The following is a 17,973-nucleotide window of genomic DNA, read 5'->3' on the forward strand; positions in this document are numbered from 1 at the left end:
GTCACTCCAGCAAGCGCCTAATTGAGCTACTCAGCCCCGGGAAGTCTTTGTTTCCTTTCAGAAGATAAATAAACACCATCCACCACAGTATTTCTTCTTCCCTCCCTGCTCCATCCATCCCCTTTCCAAAGGAAACGTTCCCCGTGTAACGGGCCGTGCTGTGCTGACCCCTCTGGTGTGAGGGTGTCTGGAATCTCCTGCTCCTGCAGAACGAGGTCACTGCCCAGCAGTGGGGAAGGGTCCCTGGGGGGGTCTAGGACACCTCTGGTGACCCTGAGAGGGGAGGATCTTGCTCCAAGGGAAAATCCCAGTGTTGCCAGCTGGTGATGAAGGAATGAGACTCAGTTAAATGAAGGTTACTGTGGGAGTTTGGTGCCCAGGGAGCCAGGGAGACTCTGGGCTGGCTGTGTTTGGTTTGGAGTTTGCTGGGCAGCCCATGGCTCTGGGGGGGACACGGGGTGCCAGGTTTGGGGACAGCAGCACGAGAGGAGGGGGACCAGACCCCAAAGAACAGGAACATCCTGCTGTGGGGAGAGCTGGCCAGCTGACTCTGCTCTTCACAGGATGCTCATGAAAACCTCACAGCTCTTCCTCCATCAGGATGTTTTAAGCAAAGGTTCCCAGAAGAGGATTGGGAAGGGAGGAGTGTGCTGTGGGTGTGAGCACTGCTCCTTTGGGCTGGGGGCCTCCTTTGGGGTGTGGGGGCTCCTTTGGGCTGGGGGAGCTCCTTTGAGGTGTGAGGGCACCTTTTGGGGCATGGGGGCTCCTTTGGGCTGGGGGGACTCCTTTAAGGTGTGGGGGCTCCTGTGAGGTGTGGGAGACTCCTTTGAGGTGTGAGGGCTCCTTTGGGGTGTGGGGGCTCCTTTGGGCTGGGGGCTCCTTTGGGGTGTGGGGGCTCCTTTGGGCTGGGGGCTCCTTTGGGGTGTGGGGGCTCCTTTGGGCTGGGGGACTCCTTTCTCCTTTGGGATATGGGGCTCCTTTGGGATGTGGAGGCTCCTTTGGGGTGTCGGGCTCCTTTGGGGTGTGGGGGCTCCTTTGGGGTGTGGGGCTCCTTTGGGGTTTGGGGCTCCTCTGGGGTTTGTTCAGGACACGGGGACTCCTTTGGGGTGGCAGTGGTGCTGCTGGCAGCCCATCCCAGCCCATCCCACGGGATTCCTGCGTGCTCCTCTCCACGTGTTGGGCTTTTCCATCACTCCCAGCCCTCTCCCAGCGCTTTCATAACCGTTCCAGCCACACCATCAATATTTAAAGGGGCTGCAAGTGCTCGTTTCCAGAGCTCCCTGGTGCAGGCAGCAGCTCCAGCCCAGTGGAAAAAAAAAAACCCACAGAAAACTTCTGCTGGGCTCTCCGCCCTCCCTTTTCCTAGGGATGGATTGGACTGTTATTATGGATATCCTGAAAGGGGGATACCAGAAAACATACATTAGAGCAATAACCATATCATAAATATGTATTTGCGCCGGCGCGGGCAAATTTATCTGCGGAATGATTTAAAACAAAAATAAATTCGCAGGATAAATTATTCAGTGATTAATATTTGACCAGGCACGGTGTATGCAGAGTTACCTTAATCTGTTTGGAGGCCTGGGTAATGCACAGCCTTGTGCAGGGTTTTTACAGCTGTTAAATATTAAGGGGCCTCTTGGTCATGTGCACGGGGGCCCCATAAATCCTTTTGTCTCTGTAAAGGGGCCTTGAAACACAAGTAAATCACTTTGCTGCTTGGTTTATGGCCCCCTGTATGCAGCAAGAGGGATATAAAGAGGCTTAACGTGTAAATGGGGGTCTGACTCGGCTGCTTTGGGGTTGGTGATACTTTCCCAGTGCCAAACTCTCTGTGGGCAGTGGGAGCGTGGCCAGAGGCAGCACACGGCAAGGTGGAGCAGCTCCAGGGCCTGGCCCATGGGCTGGGAGGGTCCTGGGGACTCCCTGGCCTGTCCCACAGCCTGGCACAGGGTCCTGAGACCCCCCTGTCCTGTCCCATGGGCTGGGAGAGTCATGGGGACCCCCTGACCTGTCCCATGGACTGGGAGGGTCCTGGGGACTCCCCTGACCTGTCCAATGGGCTGGCAGCTCCTGGGGTGCCCCTGGCTTATCCCATGGGCTGGGAGGTCCTGGGGACTCCCCAGGTCTGTCCCATGGGCTGGGAGGGTCCTGGGACCACCCAGATCTGTCCCATGGGCTGGCACAGGGTCCTGGGGACACCTAGACCTGTCCCATGGGCTGGCAGGTCCTGGGGACCCTCAAACCTGTTCCATGGGCTGGCACAGGGTCCTGGGGACCCCCAGACTTATCCCATGGTCTGGCAGAGTCCTGAGAGCACAGGGCAGCCCATGGTGTGAGCTCAGCTCACCAAACTGTGCCTGACCCTCCAGCAAACATCAACCTCTGCCCCAGACACTGCTAATGCTGCTTTTAATTTCATTGTCGCTCTGTATGTAAGAGAAATCCCTCAAAGTCAGTGAAATCCATCAGCTGGCAGGACGGGAGCTGCCGGAGCCAAGCTGTCACTGTGATATCATAACTAGAGCAAATGGCTTTTGATTTGGTGATGGCAGCGAGACAGACCTTTAGCTGTAAATTATTCATGTACAGGGCTAATACAGCAAACATTACAGACCATGCCAAAATGCTCCTTGGATATTTGCTCTGCTTGACTGCGATGCAGACGAACGATTCCTTTGTCACTGGTGAATCCCCGATCTTCAGCCGCTGCTTATCACAGCACAAATGCAAGTACCCATGAAATGAAATTTCACTGTATTAATTAAATATTTCGTGTTACAGAATTAATCTCCCACATTGAGGAAGAGTTTGTTCTATTTTTTTTTTTTTTTAATTTTTTTTGAAGGCAATAGGTGGAATTTGAGAGTGAACTACAATATGGAGCCCCAGTGAGGGGATAAATACTGCTAAGCTCCACCAGCATCCCAGACCCCAAGGGCTTGAGGCTTCCTGGGTGGAAAAGGCTCTTCCTGCTGGCACAAAGCTGCTGAGCTGCTCCTTCCCTGCTGTAAGGGCTCAGCTGCCCCAGTGCCCCCAGTCCTGGCCCCACTCTGGGACCCCTCTGGGCCCCCCAGGACCCCTCCGTGCCCCCTGGGACCCCTCTGTGCCCCCTGGGCCAGGCCCTGTGCCATGGGCAGGGTCCCACAGCAGCTCGGGTGTCACAGCTCCTGCAGGAATCACCCTGATGGGGCTGCTGCTGCTGCAGGGCAGGGATCTGGCTGGAGTCAGGCTGCCTGGGAGCAGCTGGGCAAGGGAGCAAAGGCACCAGGGCCATCAGTATGGGGACACAGAGCAAAGGCATCAGGGCCATCAGTGTGGGGACTCTGGGGACACAGGAGCAAAGCCACCAGGGCCATCAGTGTGGGGACTCTGGGGACACAGAACAAAGCCATCAGGGCCATCAGTGTGGGGACTCTGGGGACTCAGGCCTGAGCAGCTCTCAGGAAGCTGAGCATGGTGTGAGCAGGAGCTTTTCTCTCTCATTCAGTGTTGAGCTGAAGATGACACATTTGCACTCCTCTGATGATGGTTTGGGCCTTTTTGCCCTATTTATCCATCCCATCCCTGTGTTTATCCATCCCACCCCTGTGCTCACACATGGGGTCACTGCTCCCTGGGCTGTGGCTGAGCAGGGATGCTGCAGGGGGCTGATGAAGCCCTTGGGGGGCCAGGCCCTGCACCCCCAGGGCTCCCCCTTGGCCCAGTGTGTCCCCCCCAAAGCTGGTTCTGAGAGCTGCAAGCACCAGATCCAGCCCTCAGAGCTGGTCAATAAATAATGACCATAAAACACTCCAATGAGCCTCTTGACCAGCAGGTCACACAGGCATTTACAGTGTAATTTATCTTTCCTCGGCAAAGGAGCTGGGCTGCAGCCTTTGGTTCTCACCAGATAAAGCTGAAATAAAGCAATAGGTGAGATGTGAGCAGCTGCTCCCTGTGTCACCATCAGGAAATTACTCCCCAAAACGAGCTCTAGAGCATTTCCTCATGGCTGGGGCTGACTCAAGGAGAGCTGGGGGATTTTAAACCGTGGGCTGGGGGTTTGCTCCCCTTCCCCACCAGAGAAAACCCCTTTGCCCTGCTGGGGTCAGTCTGTGTGTCAGGACACGGGCTGGAAGGACCTGCTTGGGCTCTCTTGTGCCATGGAGCTGCCTCATTCCTCAACAAACCCCTTCCCTGCCCAAATGACTTTGTTTCTGCAGCTGATTTGGTGGCAAAATGGCCCATGGAGGTTCCCTCTGCAACACCTGGAATCCCTGCCCAGACCGTGGTGCTGCCCCTGCCCTGGTTTAGTGCCCTCCTCATCCCCCCAAACCCTCCAGAGAAAGGAAAAGCTTCTGATCCCAGAGCATTTAGGATTGCCCAAGCACAGGGTAACTTAATTGGACTTGAAACCGGTGCTGCAAATGTTTGGAATAAAGTAGTGTCTGGAGGGTCTCCCCACCGCCCGCGTTTATTCGATGCAGAAGTGCTTTGCTCGAGATGCTAAATCAGATAAAGCAAACCATTCATTTCTGAAAGTTCAATTCACCACTTAGAGGATAGAAAATAAACCGAGCTAAGCCCCAGCAGCGGTGAACAGCGAGATACGGGGTTTAAGGCAAAGCCCACTGTGCCTGGGAATGTTTCTCACATAAATCAAATTTATCTCTGTGGAGCAGAAGCCCAGTTTATGAGGTTCAGACAGAGGAAAAAAATAAGAAAACTTCCAGAGAGGGTGTCTTAAATAGCTCATAAAACCCGAGCATCTGCCCCTGTGGAAAGGGATATCTGATAGAACCAGGAAAGGGCCGGCCCCGAGCAGAGAATGCTCAGAGCATCCCTCCCCTCCCCAGCAGCAGAGAATGATCCGCTCCTGGTCTGCTCCAGAGAGTCCCTGAACAGCAACCGGGGCTCCCCTGGGCCTCTGCCCCTCCCTGGACCTCGGGCAGGGACAGGACAGGGACAGGGACAGGGACAGGGACAGGGATGGGACAGGGACAGGGACAGGGACAGGGACAGGGATGGGACAGGGACAGGGACAGGGACAGGGACAGGGATGGGACAGGGACAGGGACAGGGGCAGGGGCAGGGACAGGGACAGGGATGGGACAGGGACAGGGGCAGGGACAGGGACAGGGACAGGGATGGGACAGGGATGGGACAGGGACAGGGACAGGGGCAGGGACAGGGACAGGGACAGGGATGGGACAGGGACAGGGGCAGGGACAGGGACAGGGACAGGGATGGGACAGGGATGGGACAGGGACAGGGACAGGGGCAGGGACAGGGACAGGGACAGGGATGGGACAGGGACAGGGACAGGGACAGGGATGGGACAGGGACAGGGACAGGGACAGGAGTAGGAACCTGCAGCTGTTTGGGGCTGGGGGAAACACAGCCAAGCCCAGACTGTTTGTAGTGCCTCTGGCCAGGGGAAATGCCACTGTCATCCCAGGGCATGAATAAACTGGGAATGCCCTGTGGCACTGTGGTTCCAGGGGATGGATAAACAGGCACTGTGGTTCCAGGGGATGAATAAACTGGGAATGTCCTGCTGGGCAGCTCCTGCGCCCAACGGCACCTGCAGAACCACAGAATCCCAGCATGGTTTGGGTCCTTAAATGCCAACTTGTTCCCACTATCCCAGCCCTGTCCAGCCTGGCCTGGGACACTTCCAGGGCTGGACAGCCTGTTCCAACGCTTAACTAGCCTCTGAGTAAAGAAATTGTCCCTGGCCATGCCATCTGAGCCTCCCCTGGGCCCCTTGAGGCCACTTTCCCTTGTCCCAGCCCTCCCTGCCTGGGGAAGAGGCTGATGCTCCCACCACAACAGCCTCTAATTAGGAGATCAGTAATGGCTTTGAGCAGGAAAGAGGGAAGTAATTTCCAAAGTAATTGTTTTCATAAGCATCTCTCTCAGCCGGGTGTCTCAGCAGAGCCGTTTGCGGCTGCTCGGCTGCCCTGGCCCTGTCCCTGTGCCCGGCCCAGGTGCAGCAGCCACGGTCCGTGTCCCTCTGTAATGGGGACATCCATCATGTCACCGTGCCCGGGCAGGAGCAGCTGGTCCTGTCCTGCTGCCTCTGCTGTGCTGCTCTGCCAGCCCCGGGGCAGGGAACAAACCATCAGCTCATCCTGGGCTGGTGGCTCCAGGCTGCTCCTGTCACCTGTGCAGGTGTGCTCTGTGGGGCGTCACACCCGTCCAAAGGGGACAGACTCCCCTGCAGGCCCTGGGGACCACTGGAGGAGATGGTGAGCTCCATCTGCCCCCTTCATGTGGCACCCAGCACTGAGATTTGCCAACTGGGTGTGCCAGGAATGGGGAGCCTGGACACCCTTCCTGGGGGTTCCTCCTCCCATGAAACCCTTCCTTGGGGGTTCCCCTCCCAGGAGACCCCTCCTTGGGATTTTCTCTCCCAGGAGACCCTTCCTGGAGTTTCCTCTCCCAGGAGACCCTTCCTAGGGTTTTCTCTCCCAGGAGACCCCTCCTCGGGTGTTCCTCTCCCAGGAGACCCCTCCTCAGGTGTTCCTCTCCCAGGAGACCCTTCCTGGGGGTTCCTTCTCCCAGGAGACCCTTCCTGGGGGTTCCTCCTCCCAGGAGACCCTTCCTGGGGGTTCCTCCTCCCAGGAGACCCCTCCTGGGGGTGTCCCCTCCTGGCAGCAGGTCCCCTCCTCCCCGAGAGGCTGCCCTGGGCTGAATGCACTCACCTTTAGCAATATTTGCTTTAAATTCCAAGAATCTCCTCCCACCACCCACCGCCCCTTTTCCAGCAGAGCCACTCCAGTTGTGTGTTGTAACAGCTCAGTGCCTGCTGTAAAGCTTAATTATTGATTGATGGCCCTGTTATACAGCTGGATTATTGATTGGTGGCAGTGTAACACCCTGCTGTGCCTGTGCTGGGTGAAGGGAGGGGACTGGGGGAGCAGGGACAGGGAGATGGTGGCCCTGGGGACAAGGAGGACAGCACTGCAGAGCCCTGGGGACTGCTCAAGGAGCCCTGGGGACAGCTCTGGGGAAGGGTGACTTTTGGGGACAGAGACAAAGGGACAAGGGGAGGATACTCCAAGAATAGCAAATCACTTGATACTGAGAGTAAAAGATGAGAGAGGAGAGAAACTGGAGCGACTGCGGGGACAGGACAAATGGGAGGTGAAAGGGGTGAATGAATGTCCCCGTGTGATGGTGGCACACAGAGGCCACCACCAGGATCCAAGGGGACACAGAGTTATTTATAGTGGGGATGGGGACCAGGTGGGAAATGAAAGGGAAGAGAGTATGGGATTAAATCATGGGGAGAAAAAAAAGTGAAACTTGGGTCTTTCAAAAGGACAGCTGGGTTTGTTCCAGCTGTATCCGAAATAAAATGTCATGAAAAGACAGCAGAAGTGTAGCTGGAGCGAAAACTACCTTTACTGGTTGGCTGTTAGCACAAACTCTCATTTCAGAAGTGGTTATCTCCCAGCCTGGGGATTTCCCTGCTGGAATGGGCTGTCAAGCTGGTGCCCATCACGGGGTGACACTGAGTGACACAGTGGCTGTCCCTGTCCCCAGGGCTGTCCCTGCAGGGCTGCAGTCCCAGCACAGCTCACACCCCCAGCCTCTGCTCAGCACTCATGGAGGTTATTTGATTTTCATGTCAGAATAGCTCAGTTGGGATTTGGGGCTGTGAAGTCAAACCAAACTGCTGCCCCCATTAAACCCTTTCCAATGGGGCTCCCTGTCCCCAGGGCTGCCACAGAGTCAGAGAGCTCGGCTGGGAGGGGAGTTTAGAGAAAACTGAGTTCCATCTCACTAAAACAGGGTGATATCAGAGCTGCCACCTTGGAAAATGTGGGAGGTGGAGCCCCAAGAATCGCCTGTCCCTCATCCCTTCCCTCTCTGAGTCTGCAGCTCCTGTGTCATTGTCCCTGCCAGGGGGAAATCAGGAGCTGGGTCCCTGTTCCCCTTTTTCTCTCTTCCCTGAGATTTCTTTGCACGGATGTCATTTGTGGTGGGGGTAAAGGGGAACGTGCAATTTATTCTCCATTATGTTCGGAGTAATGACAAGTCTTAAAATAGCTCTCAATTAGCGATTGATTGCAATTAATTGGAACAACATAGGCTGACACAATAGCTTCGGATCTCCAGAGCATTTTTGAGTTCATGAGCTCCAATTTCCAAAAAACTCAAGAATTCTGGCTCCCACATTACCACGACCATCTGTCAGCAGTTTCTCACACAGGTCTTCGAGAAGCAGGAGCAATAAACACTTTGGCTTTGCTAATTAAAGCAGGTGTCCAAAACCAGGCCCATTTAATGCAAACTGGGGGTTCCATCTATGTATGGAAATATCCATTTATTGTCCCATTTAGTGTAAACTGGGGGGTTCCATCTCGGTATGGAAATATCCATTTATTGCCCCATTTAAGGTAAACTGGGAGGTTCCATTTAGACATAGGAATATCCATTTATTGCCCCATTTAATGTAAACTGGGGGGTTCCGTCTATGTATGGAAATATCCATTTAAGGTAAACTGGGGGGGGAGGTTCCATCTAGGTATGGAAATATCCATTTATTGCCCAGAGGGGCTCCCAGCCCAGGAGTGGCCATGGATTTGGGCTCTGCCCACACTGCCCCCACTCTGCCCTGCTGCAAAACTCCTCTGGGCACTTCCAGAACTGGGCCAGCCTGAGGGGACGTGTTTTCTGATTATTCAACCAATGTGGTTGTACCTGTTTTTAATTAATGCAGGATTGGAGTATTTTCATTAATAAGAGGTTCAATCCATGATCCTGCATCTCTTCCCTGGACTGTGGCTGTGGCTCTGTGGCTGCAGCTCAGCCTGGCCAGGGCTCACTCCTGGCCATCAATCCAGAGAGGACAAGAAAACCTCTGCTCCTCAGCCCAGGCTGTTTTCTTTCCATCAAATTTCACTTCCAGGGTCTTGAGCATCAATTGAAAGTAACAGAGAGCAAAAGGAAAGGCTGTGTTAAGGTACTGGGTTAATATTGATAAATTAAAAAAAAAAAAAAATAAAAAAAAAAAAAAAACAAAAAAACAAAAAAACCCAACCAAACAAACAAACCAATCAAAAAAAAAAAAAAAAAAAAAAACCAACCAACCAAACAAACCAATAAAAAAACCCAAACAAACAAACAAAAAATAACCCAAACAAAACCAAACAAAACCAAACAGAAAAGAAAAAAAAAAAAAAAAAAAAAAAAAAAAAAAAAAAAAAAAAAAAAAAAAACCAAAACAGGAAAGTCTTAAATTTGAGGAGGCAAGAGTGAACTGGAAAAGGGAAGATGCAAATAGTGGCAGCTGTGAGTTCTCTGAGCTCCAAACCTCCCCCAGCTGGAGCAGTTTGGCAGAACAGAAAGAACAAATGCTGTGGGCAGAAGAAATCCTAAGTGTCAGGTTTTCATATCAACATCGTTCTCCCAGAGGAAAATCCACTGAAATGCCTCAGTCCTGGTGGCCAAATATTGTTCCTATTGACAGCCCTGGGAAAGGGGAGCACCAAGGAAGGGAGCCTGCAGCACTGAGTTATTCCTTCAGGAACACAACTCCTGTTTTATGGGAATGTTGAATGCTGAGAGCTCAGCTCTTCCCCCAGAGCAGCCTCTGCTCCTGCTCTCCTTGGGGCAGAGTCCTGCTGAACCTGCAGTGAAAACCCCGGGGAGACACTGGGAGGGTTCAGCTCTGCCCCTGCCCCAGCCTGGCCAAGGGTTCACCCTGGGGGTGGGCACTGAGGGGTCGGGGGTGCAGCTGGGGCTGGGGACCCCAGGGCTCGCAGCTGGGGCTGGGGGTGCAGCCTGGAGACCCCAGGGCTCACAGCTGGGGCTGGGAGTGCAGTCTGGGATTAGGGTCACAGCTGGGGCTGGGGGCACAGCTGGGGCTGGGGGTGCAGTCTGGAGACCCCAGGGCTCACAACTGAGTCTGGGGGTGCAGTCTGGAGAGCCCAGGGCTCACAGCTGGGTCTGGGGGTGCAGCCTGGGGACCCCAGGGCTCACAGCTGGGTCTGGGGGTGCAGTCTGGGGTTGGGGTCACATCTGGGCCTGGGGGTGCAGTCTGGAGACCCTGGGCTCCCAGGGAAGTCCTGGCTGTGCAGTTGTGGCCAGCACGGGGGGCACCAGCAGAGCCCAGAGTGCTCCTTGCCCACCCAGGGGGATGGAGTGCCCACAGGAGGAGTTTTCTCTGGGCACAAGGAGCTCTCTGTGAGCCCCGGGGTGCCCCCAGCCCCCAGGCAGTGCCATGGCCAGGGGAGCAGCCTCTCCCCACACTCCCCATCTCTCCATCCTGCTGCTCACACTCCAGGCTGCTCCCTCCTCTCCAAATTTTAACTTCCTCACATGTTACTTTGCGAAGATCCCTATATAAATATTTTGGCTCATTTAATATGCCTTCTGGTATTTTAGGTCTCTTTTTTTCTCCGCCATTTGGGGGAACTTATTTTTATTTTCAAACAAATTTGATACTCTTAGAGAAGTTCACTCCCAGAACCGGGTGTTTTTAGGGAAGCTTGGAGGAGTGCTGGTGAAATGACAATGTGCTGGGAGGCTCCTGAGGGGAGTGTGAGCGCTGCTGGGGGCTGGCTGAAAATCACTGTGCACAGATAAGACAGGCCAGGGAACAGTTCTGGGGTTTATATTGGGTCGGCGAGTTCAAAATATTTGAATGGAAAGCACTTTGAACTAGAAATTTTAGATTTAAATTGATTTCAGATCAGATGGCAGCACCCAGGTGTCCCCAGATGCCCCCAGAAGGATAAAAAATTGTGTGAACATCCTAAAGGGGCTGGAATAGCCACAGGTCTGTCTGTTCCTTTCCTTCCTTGGTTCCCTTCCTCCCCCTGATCCCTTTTCTCCCCAGTTCCCTCCCTCCTCCCCATCCCTGCAGCCTTTGAGCAGATGGGAGGGTTCAAACCCACCATGTTACTGCCAAGTCCTTCCCAGCTTTGTCTCTCACTGAAATTTCACTGCAGATGCCTGATCCTAAAGGGAAATAAACCCCAAACAAACCCCGGGGTGTCCACCCTGCTGCCAGGACAGATCCCCTGTCAGTGCCTGGGATGTGCCATTGTTCCTCAGCTCCACCTGGGCGGTTTTATTTGGACAGGGGCATTTTCTGCTGATAAATCTGGCCCCGTTACCGATCAGAATGTGTTTATTAAACACCAATTAGAGCTTGGTCTGTCATCAATCACAAGGCCCTCAGTTCCCCCGTGGGGGCAGAGCTGGGCACAGCCCAGTGCCCAAAATCAAACTGTCACATCCAACTGAGCCAGGGTCACCCTGCCCTCAGCCCAGGGGAAATCCAGCCTGGACTGAGCACAGGAACCACGGGGGGTGGGTTTGAAAGCTCCAGATCTTCATTCTGGGTGCTGGGAGGTGAACAGGGGGTGCCCAGGCTGGAGGCACAGCAGGGAGGTGACAGGGAGGTGACAGGGAGGTGACACGAGGACACCCCAGAGCTGGGGACACCCCTGTTCCCCCACCAGCCCTGCCCACCTGGTTAATTAACACTGATTAATTAATGCTCAAATGGGATCATTCCTGAGCCCCAGAGAGGACAGACGGGGAGCAGGAGGAGCAAAACCCACAAGAGAGGAGAGGTGAAAGTCATGGGACAGGAAGGAGAAAAAGGAGCACAAAACAGAAATAAATCAAAGCAACAACAAAGCCCTAAAGCAGGAGGAGCAGGGGAAGGAATAAAAGGTGAGAAGGCAACATAAATGGACCCGAGTGGATTGAGAACAGCAGGAAAATGGCTCAAGTGATGATCACAGGCTGGGAGGTTGGTACAGCCACACACGTGGAGGTGAATGAGAGTCTGGACACAGAAAATGTCCCTGTCTGCCTCAAGAACAGGCACCAGATGTGTCTGAGCTGTTGCCTGGGGACATTGTCCCTTCCCAGCCGTGACACCGTCCCCAGCCTGCCACAAACCTCTGCTGAAAGGTCTGTGCAAACTGCAGAATCTGAATACAGGAACTGAAAAGGATCCTGCCAGGGCAGAGCTGTGGGGAGCTCAGTGCCCATCCCAGTGAGTGCCTCCCACAGCTGAGACTGGCAGCCCAAATTCAGGAGGAGTAAAAATGAAAATTTGGTGATTTCACGGAGAACGGAAATTTGTAACATTTGTTCTGAAATAAGCCAACTTTTATTCCTGGGCACCAGCCTTGGGGCACTTTTAGACCCCTCAGAGAGTTTGTGGCACCTGTTTGGGGTGGCACTGCCAGCTGGGGGCAGGGGATGGGATGGGGATGGGATGGGGATGGGATGGGATGGGATGGGATGGGGATGGGATGGGATGGGATGGGATGGGGATGGGATGGGGATGGGATGGGATGGGATGGGATGGGATGGGATGGGGATGGGATGGGATGGGATGGGGATGGGGATGGGATGGGGATGGGATGGGATGGGATGGGATGGGATGGGATGGGGATGGGATGGGATGGGATGGGGATGGGGATGGGATGGGATGGGATGGGATGGGATGGGATGGGGATGGGATGGGATGGGATGGGATGGGATGGGATGGGATGGGGATGGGATGGGATGGGATGGGGATGGGATGGGGATGGGATGGGGATGGGATGGGGATGGGGATGGGGATGGGATGGGATGGGATGGGGATGGGATGGGGATGGGATGGGGATGGGATGGGGATGGGGATGGGGATGGGATGGGGATGGGGATGGGGATGGGATGGGATGGGATGGGGATGGGATGGGGATGGGATGGGGATGGGATGGGGATGGGATGGGGATGGGATGGGGATGGGATGGGGATGGGATGGGGATGGGATGGGGATGGGATGGGGACAGGGGCCCTGCCCTGTGCCCCAGGACTGTCTGTGCTGGCCTGTTCATCCCAGGCTCGGCATCTCCCAGTTCAAACTGGGATCAAACTGGTGTCAGAGCCAGGGAAGGGTCCCTGTGCCACCTCTCACCATGAGAACTCCTCCCTGGTTTTGTCACTCGTGGTTTCTCTCCCAGCTCCTCCCTCCTCCCTGGTTTTCTCCCAACATCTGTCCTCCTGCTCAGGGATTTCCCGTCCCCCCCTTGCAGCCCGGCTCTTGGGGAAGAGGGACAGGAGAAAGGGAAAACTGGGTGGCTGCTGCTGCTCTGTGTGTCAATTATACATCAGAGCCTTCGCTGCTGCTTCAGAAGCTCCTAATAATAATTATTATAATTAGGGCACTGGGAGAGAAATGTGCTGAGATCAGGGAGGCGAGCAGGAAAGCCAGGCCAGAATTAATTAGCCACTTTTATCTAAGAATCTCAAAGCATTTAGACATTAATTAACGAGTGCCGCGGTTCAGTCAGAGCGACGCTCCTTTGCCGTGGCTCGGGCTCAGCCCGGGGGTTCTGCTGCCGCTGCCGGGGGCAGAGATGGCTCTGGGAGCCCTCGGTCCTGTCTGTCACCCCACAGCTGTGGGTGCACATCTGGGTAGCTGCAGGTGCACATCTGAGCGGATGTGGGGACACATCTGGGCAGCTGTGGGGAGCTCTGGGCAGGGCGCACATCTGGGCAGCTGTGGGGAGCTCTGGGCAGGGCGCACATCTGGGCAGATGTGGGGAACCCCAGGCTGGGCGCACATCTGGGCGGATGTGGGGACACATCTGGGCAGCTGTGGGGAGCTCCAGGCTGGTTGCACATCTGGGCAGATGTGGGTGCAGCGGCCGTACCCGGGTCCGGTGGGGAGCTGAGGTTCCCCTGCCCCGGCCCAGCCCCGGGGACATTCCCCCCTCCCAGCCCGGCCCCGGCCCAGCCCCGGGGCTCACACGGGACTCTTTTCCTCGGGGCAAAGTCGTTTCTGCCTCCCGGCCCTACCCGCGGTGTGCCCGTTGTTGGTGAATATTCATTAAGTGAAATTAGCATCTAATAGGTCTTAATTGGCTTATAAAAGCCTTGTTTTTTCGGTAATGAAGTCTGTTCTGTGGCTGTGCCTGGTGGCAGCTGCTGGGTCCCCGTGCCCCGCCCCAATCCCTTCCCTCTTTCCCCCACAGTCCATGAGAGGTGTCCCTACTCCATCCCTGGAGTGCTCAGAGCCAGGTGGGAGAGCCCTGGTCTCCTGGAAAGTGTCCCTGCCCTATCCCTGGAGTGCTCAAACCCAGCCTGGAGAGCCCTGGTCCCTGGGAGGTGTCCCTGCCCAGGCCAGGGGGGTTGCAATTGGATTAACCTTCATTCCAAGCCATGCAGGGACTGTGGGACAGCCCCTAAACCCCGGCTGGGTTTGGGTTTGGGTGGCCTGAGCACTTTGTGCAGGTTTGCAGAACTCCACTGATGGTCCCAGCAGTGCCCTGGGCCCTGCAGGGCGGGTTTGGGGTCAGGTGATGGGTTTGGGGTTGGGTTGTGGGTTTGGGGTCAGGTGATGGGTTTGGGATCAGGTGATGGGTTTGGGATCAGGTGATGGGTTTGGGGTCGGGTGATGGGTTTGGGGTCGGGTGATGGGTTTGGGGTCAAATGATGGGTTTGGGGGAGGGTGATGGGTTTGGGGTCAGGTGATGGGTTTGGGATCAGGCAATGGGTTTGGGGGAGGGTGATGGGTTTGGGTGCCCGAGGCACAGCCTGAGCTTTGTTCCTTGGCTGGGTGAGCTCAGCCCTCTGTGTCTCACTGTCCCACTGCTGTGGGAGGTGGGGATGAGCTGCAGGAAGGAGCTGGAGCCCACACAGCTCCAGGAAATGCTTTCAGAGAATGTGGGTCAGGGTTTTACCGGGGCTCAGCTCATAATGCCTTTGTCCAAGCCTAGAAATTGATAAAAAATTTCAATTTAGCCATTATTGACTGTTTTCAGGCAAGACACAGGACAGCTTTGAAGTGAGTCTGTAAATCAGAGTAGCCCCGGAGCTCCCAGACTGAGAGACTCCTTCATCATTGACAAGGAAGAGGAAGGAGGAGATGAGGAGCCTTCCTGGCTTCTGGTTTGGTGCCTGTTCCTGTAAATTGTGTGCTCTGTGTTCCTGGCTGGGTGAGGAGGAGGCACAGCAGGGCAGGGCCGGGCAGGGCAGGGCAGGGCAGGGCAGGGCAGGGCAGGGCAGGGCAGGGCAGGGCAGCCAGGGGGGCTCTGGCAGTGCTCACAGCCCCTGCCCCAGGGCTCGGGGGCTCTCCATGGCACCAGCTCCTCCTTCTCCTGTTCTTGCTTTTCCCCCATTTGTCCATGGGGGTCTGGAGTGGGGCAGAGCAGCCAAAAGTCACCTCAGCCCATGGTGGGAGGAGGTTTGCCCTGCTGGCCCCACAGGAGCTCTGGTGCAGCTGTGACCTGTCCCTGTGTGTCCCTGTCCCCCTGTGTCCCTGTCCCCCTGTGTCCCTGTCCCCGTGTGTCCCTGTCACCACTGCCAACCCAGGGCAGAGCTGCAGCCCCATCCCCATTCTCTGCCTCTCCTCCAGCCCCTGTCCTGCTGTGAGAGCTCCTCAGCCCTGGGTGTGACACTGGGGAGAGGCCCGGGTGTGACACCAGGGACAGGCCCAGGTGTGACACTGGGGACAGGCCAGGTGTGACACTGGGGACAGGCCCAGGTGTGACACTGGGGCCAGGCCAGGTGTGACACTGGGGACAGGCCAGGTGTGACACCGGGGACAGGCCTAGTGTGACACTGGGGACAGGCCCAAGAGTGACACCGGGGACAGGCCCTGGTGTGACACTGGGGACAGGGTGGCTCCCTCCAGGCTCAGACAGGGGCTGCCAAGGGCTGTGTGTTCTCTCCCTGGCCTGGGGATGTCACAGTCCTGCAGGGGCTGGCAGTGGCCATTCCATGTGGGGACAGTCCATATCCATTCCATGTGGGGATGCTCCATGGCCATTCCATGTGGGATGGAGCTCCCCCTGACCCCTCTCTCTGTGCTGGCTGTGCAGGGCTGGGCACAGAGCCTTTGTTCCCAGTGCCAGCTGTCCCCTGGTCACGGATTGCTGCAGCTGGGCAGGGCTCCAGCTGGAAAACAAACCCTCCAGCCCTGCAGCATCGGGAATTGTCACTGTCCTGGACTTCCCGTGGCTGGGCTCAGGCAGATGAAGGACCCAGAGTCCCCAGAGCCTCTGGGCTGGGTGTGAGCAGGCTCTGAGAGGGCAGGACTGCGGTCTGGGGAGGGAAGGGGGTGCTGGGGGGTGATGCCTGCCAGGACAGAGGCTGCCAATGCTGGCTGCTCCAGCTGGGAATGCTGTGCAGCCTCAGAGAGGAAACAGAGAAGTCAGGGGGCTCCAGCCGTGGCTGCTCAGTCAGATACTCTCAGGGTGATTTCTCCCTGAGGATTTCAGATGTTCCAGCCCATGGTGGATATTGAGCAGCACATGGAGTGGGGTGGATGGAGTGAGGTGGATGGAGCAGTGTGGATGCAGTGGGGTGGATGGATGGAGCAGGGTGGATGGAGTGGGGTGGATGCAGTGGGGTGGATGGAGTGAGATGGATGGAGTGGAATGGATGGATGGATGGATGGATGGATGGATGGATGGATGGATGGATGGATGGATGGTGTGAGGTGGATGGAGCAGGATGGATGGAGCAGGGTGGATGGAATGAGGTGGATGGAGCGGGGCAGATGTAGGAGCTCCAGGGCTGACGGGAACCAGCTGCTGTTGGGCCCCGGGGAGCTTTGCTGGTGGTTTTGATGAAGGTCCCTGCAGGGTCCCTGTGTCCCTGGGGGGCTCAGCAGCCTGTGTGGGGCTGTGGAGCTGCAGTAACCCCGGGCTCTGTGTCCCCTACAGGAGAACCCTCCCGCTGGTCCTCGTCCCACTGCGACTGCTGCTGCAAGAACGGCAAGGGCGACAAGGAGGGCGAGAGCGGCACGTCCTGCAACGAGCTGTCCACGTCCAGCTGCGACAGCCAGTCCGAGGCCAGCTCCCCCCAGGAGACCGTCATCTGCGGGCCCGTCACTCGCCAGCCCAACATCCAGACTCTGGACAGGCCGGCCAAGAAGGGCCCGGTGCAGCTGCTGCAGCAATCCGAGATCCGCAGGAAGAGCGACCTGCTCCGGACTCTCACCTCCGGCTCCCGCGAGTCCAACTCCAGCAAGAAGAAAGCCGTGAAGGAGAAGCTCTCCATTGAGGAGGAGCTGGAGAAATGTATCCAGGATTTCCTCAAGATCAAAATCCCAGACAGGTTTCCCGAGAGGAAGCACCCCTGGCAATCGGAACTGCTGCGGAAGTACCACCTCTAGGCTTTGGGGTGGGGAGAGAGCACAGCGCCTTGTCCCCTTAGATCCAACCCCGAGTGATACACAATTCCCAACAATAACTATTTCTTAGGTCACCGAAACCAAAATCCATCTCTAGTACTGCCTAATCTGCCTATTTCACCTTAACATTTCTAGTTGGTAGGGGAACGATATTTTTTTGCAGTCCTGGAAGCACAATGACAAACGCTTTTTGTTTGTAAACTCCGAGTCTTACACAAGCTGAAAACCTTAAGGGCACAGCCAGGCCCGGCCCAGGGCAGGCAGGGCAGGGGTGGACAGGGCTCTGTGCCTGCAGGGAAGAGCCCAGCACAAAGCCCCAGCTCTGCCCCGGCAGTTTAAGCATGTGTATTTATATATGTGCATATATATATGTGTGTATATATATCTCTGTGTATATATATATATGTATATATATATCAATATATATTGCTTAAAGATTTTTCTGGCTCTCTCCTTATATAACTGCACTTTCTCAGAAAAAGAGCATTTTTTTTTAGGCTGTGGATGTCCCGTTTTTCTTCTGCAGGCCTTTGAGGGCTGAACAGTAGAAATCCATCTCCCCGTCTCTCTCCTGCTCCCCCTGCCAGGCCTCCCCCTTCCCTGGGGCACTGGGGATGTCCCAGTCCAGACCAGGCTGTGGGTTTGTGTGACCATCAGCAAAATATTCCGTTTGTTTGGGATGCCCTTGTCCCTCCGTGTCCTCCCCACACCTCTTGTGTGTTCCAAGGCTCTCTGTGGGTTAAAGGTGTGGGAAAAGCTGCAGGGATGGTTCTGGGGATGCTGGGGAGGATGGAGGGGAGGATGGAGGGGGGGATGCTGGGGGGGAC

At 55.8% G+C, this 17,973-nt stretch overlaps 1 protein-coding gene across 1 annotated transcript in view; it reads left to right on the forward strand.

Moving 5' to 3' along the window:
* KCTD16 (potassium channel tetramerization domain containing 16) overlaps nt 1-17,128 on the forward strand; it is a gene marked incomplete at both ends in the record, with an annotated part of 56,835 nt that extends 39,707 nt beyond the window's left edge. Inside the window, one exon of the mRNA XM_083871785.1 lies at nt 16,677-17,128. Within this exon, the coding sequence (XP_083727911.1) occupies nt 16,677-17,128 (452 nt within the window). The remainder of the gene's footprint in view (nt 1-16,676) is intronic.
* Between the last annotated feature and the right edge of the window lie 845 nt (nt 17,129-17,973).

This window comes from Zosterops lateralis, assembly GCF_965231275.1.
Source record: "Zosterops lateralis genome assembly, chromosome: 14".
Lineage (NCBI taxonomy): Eukaryota > Metazoa > Chordata > Aves > Passeriformes > Zosteropidae > Zosterops > Zosterops lateralis.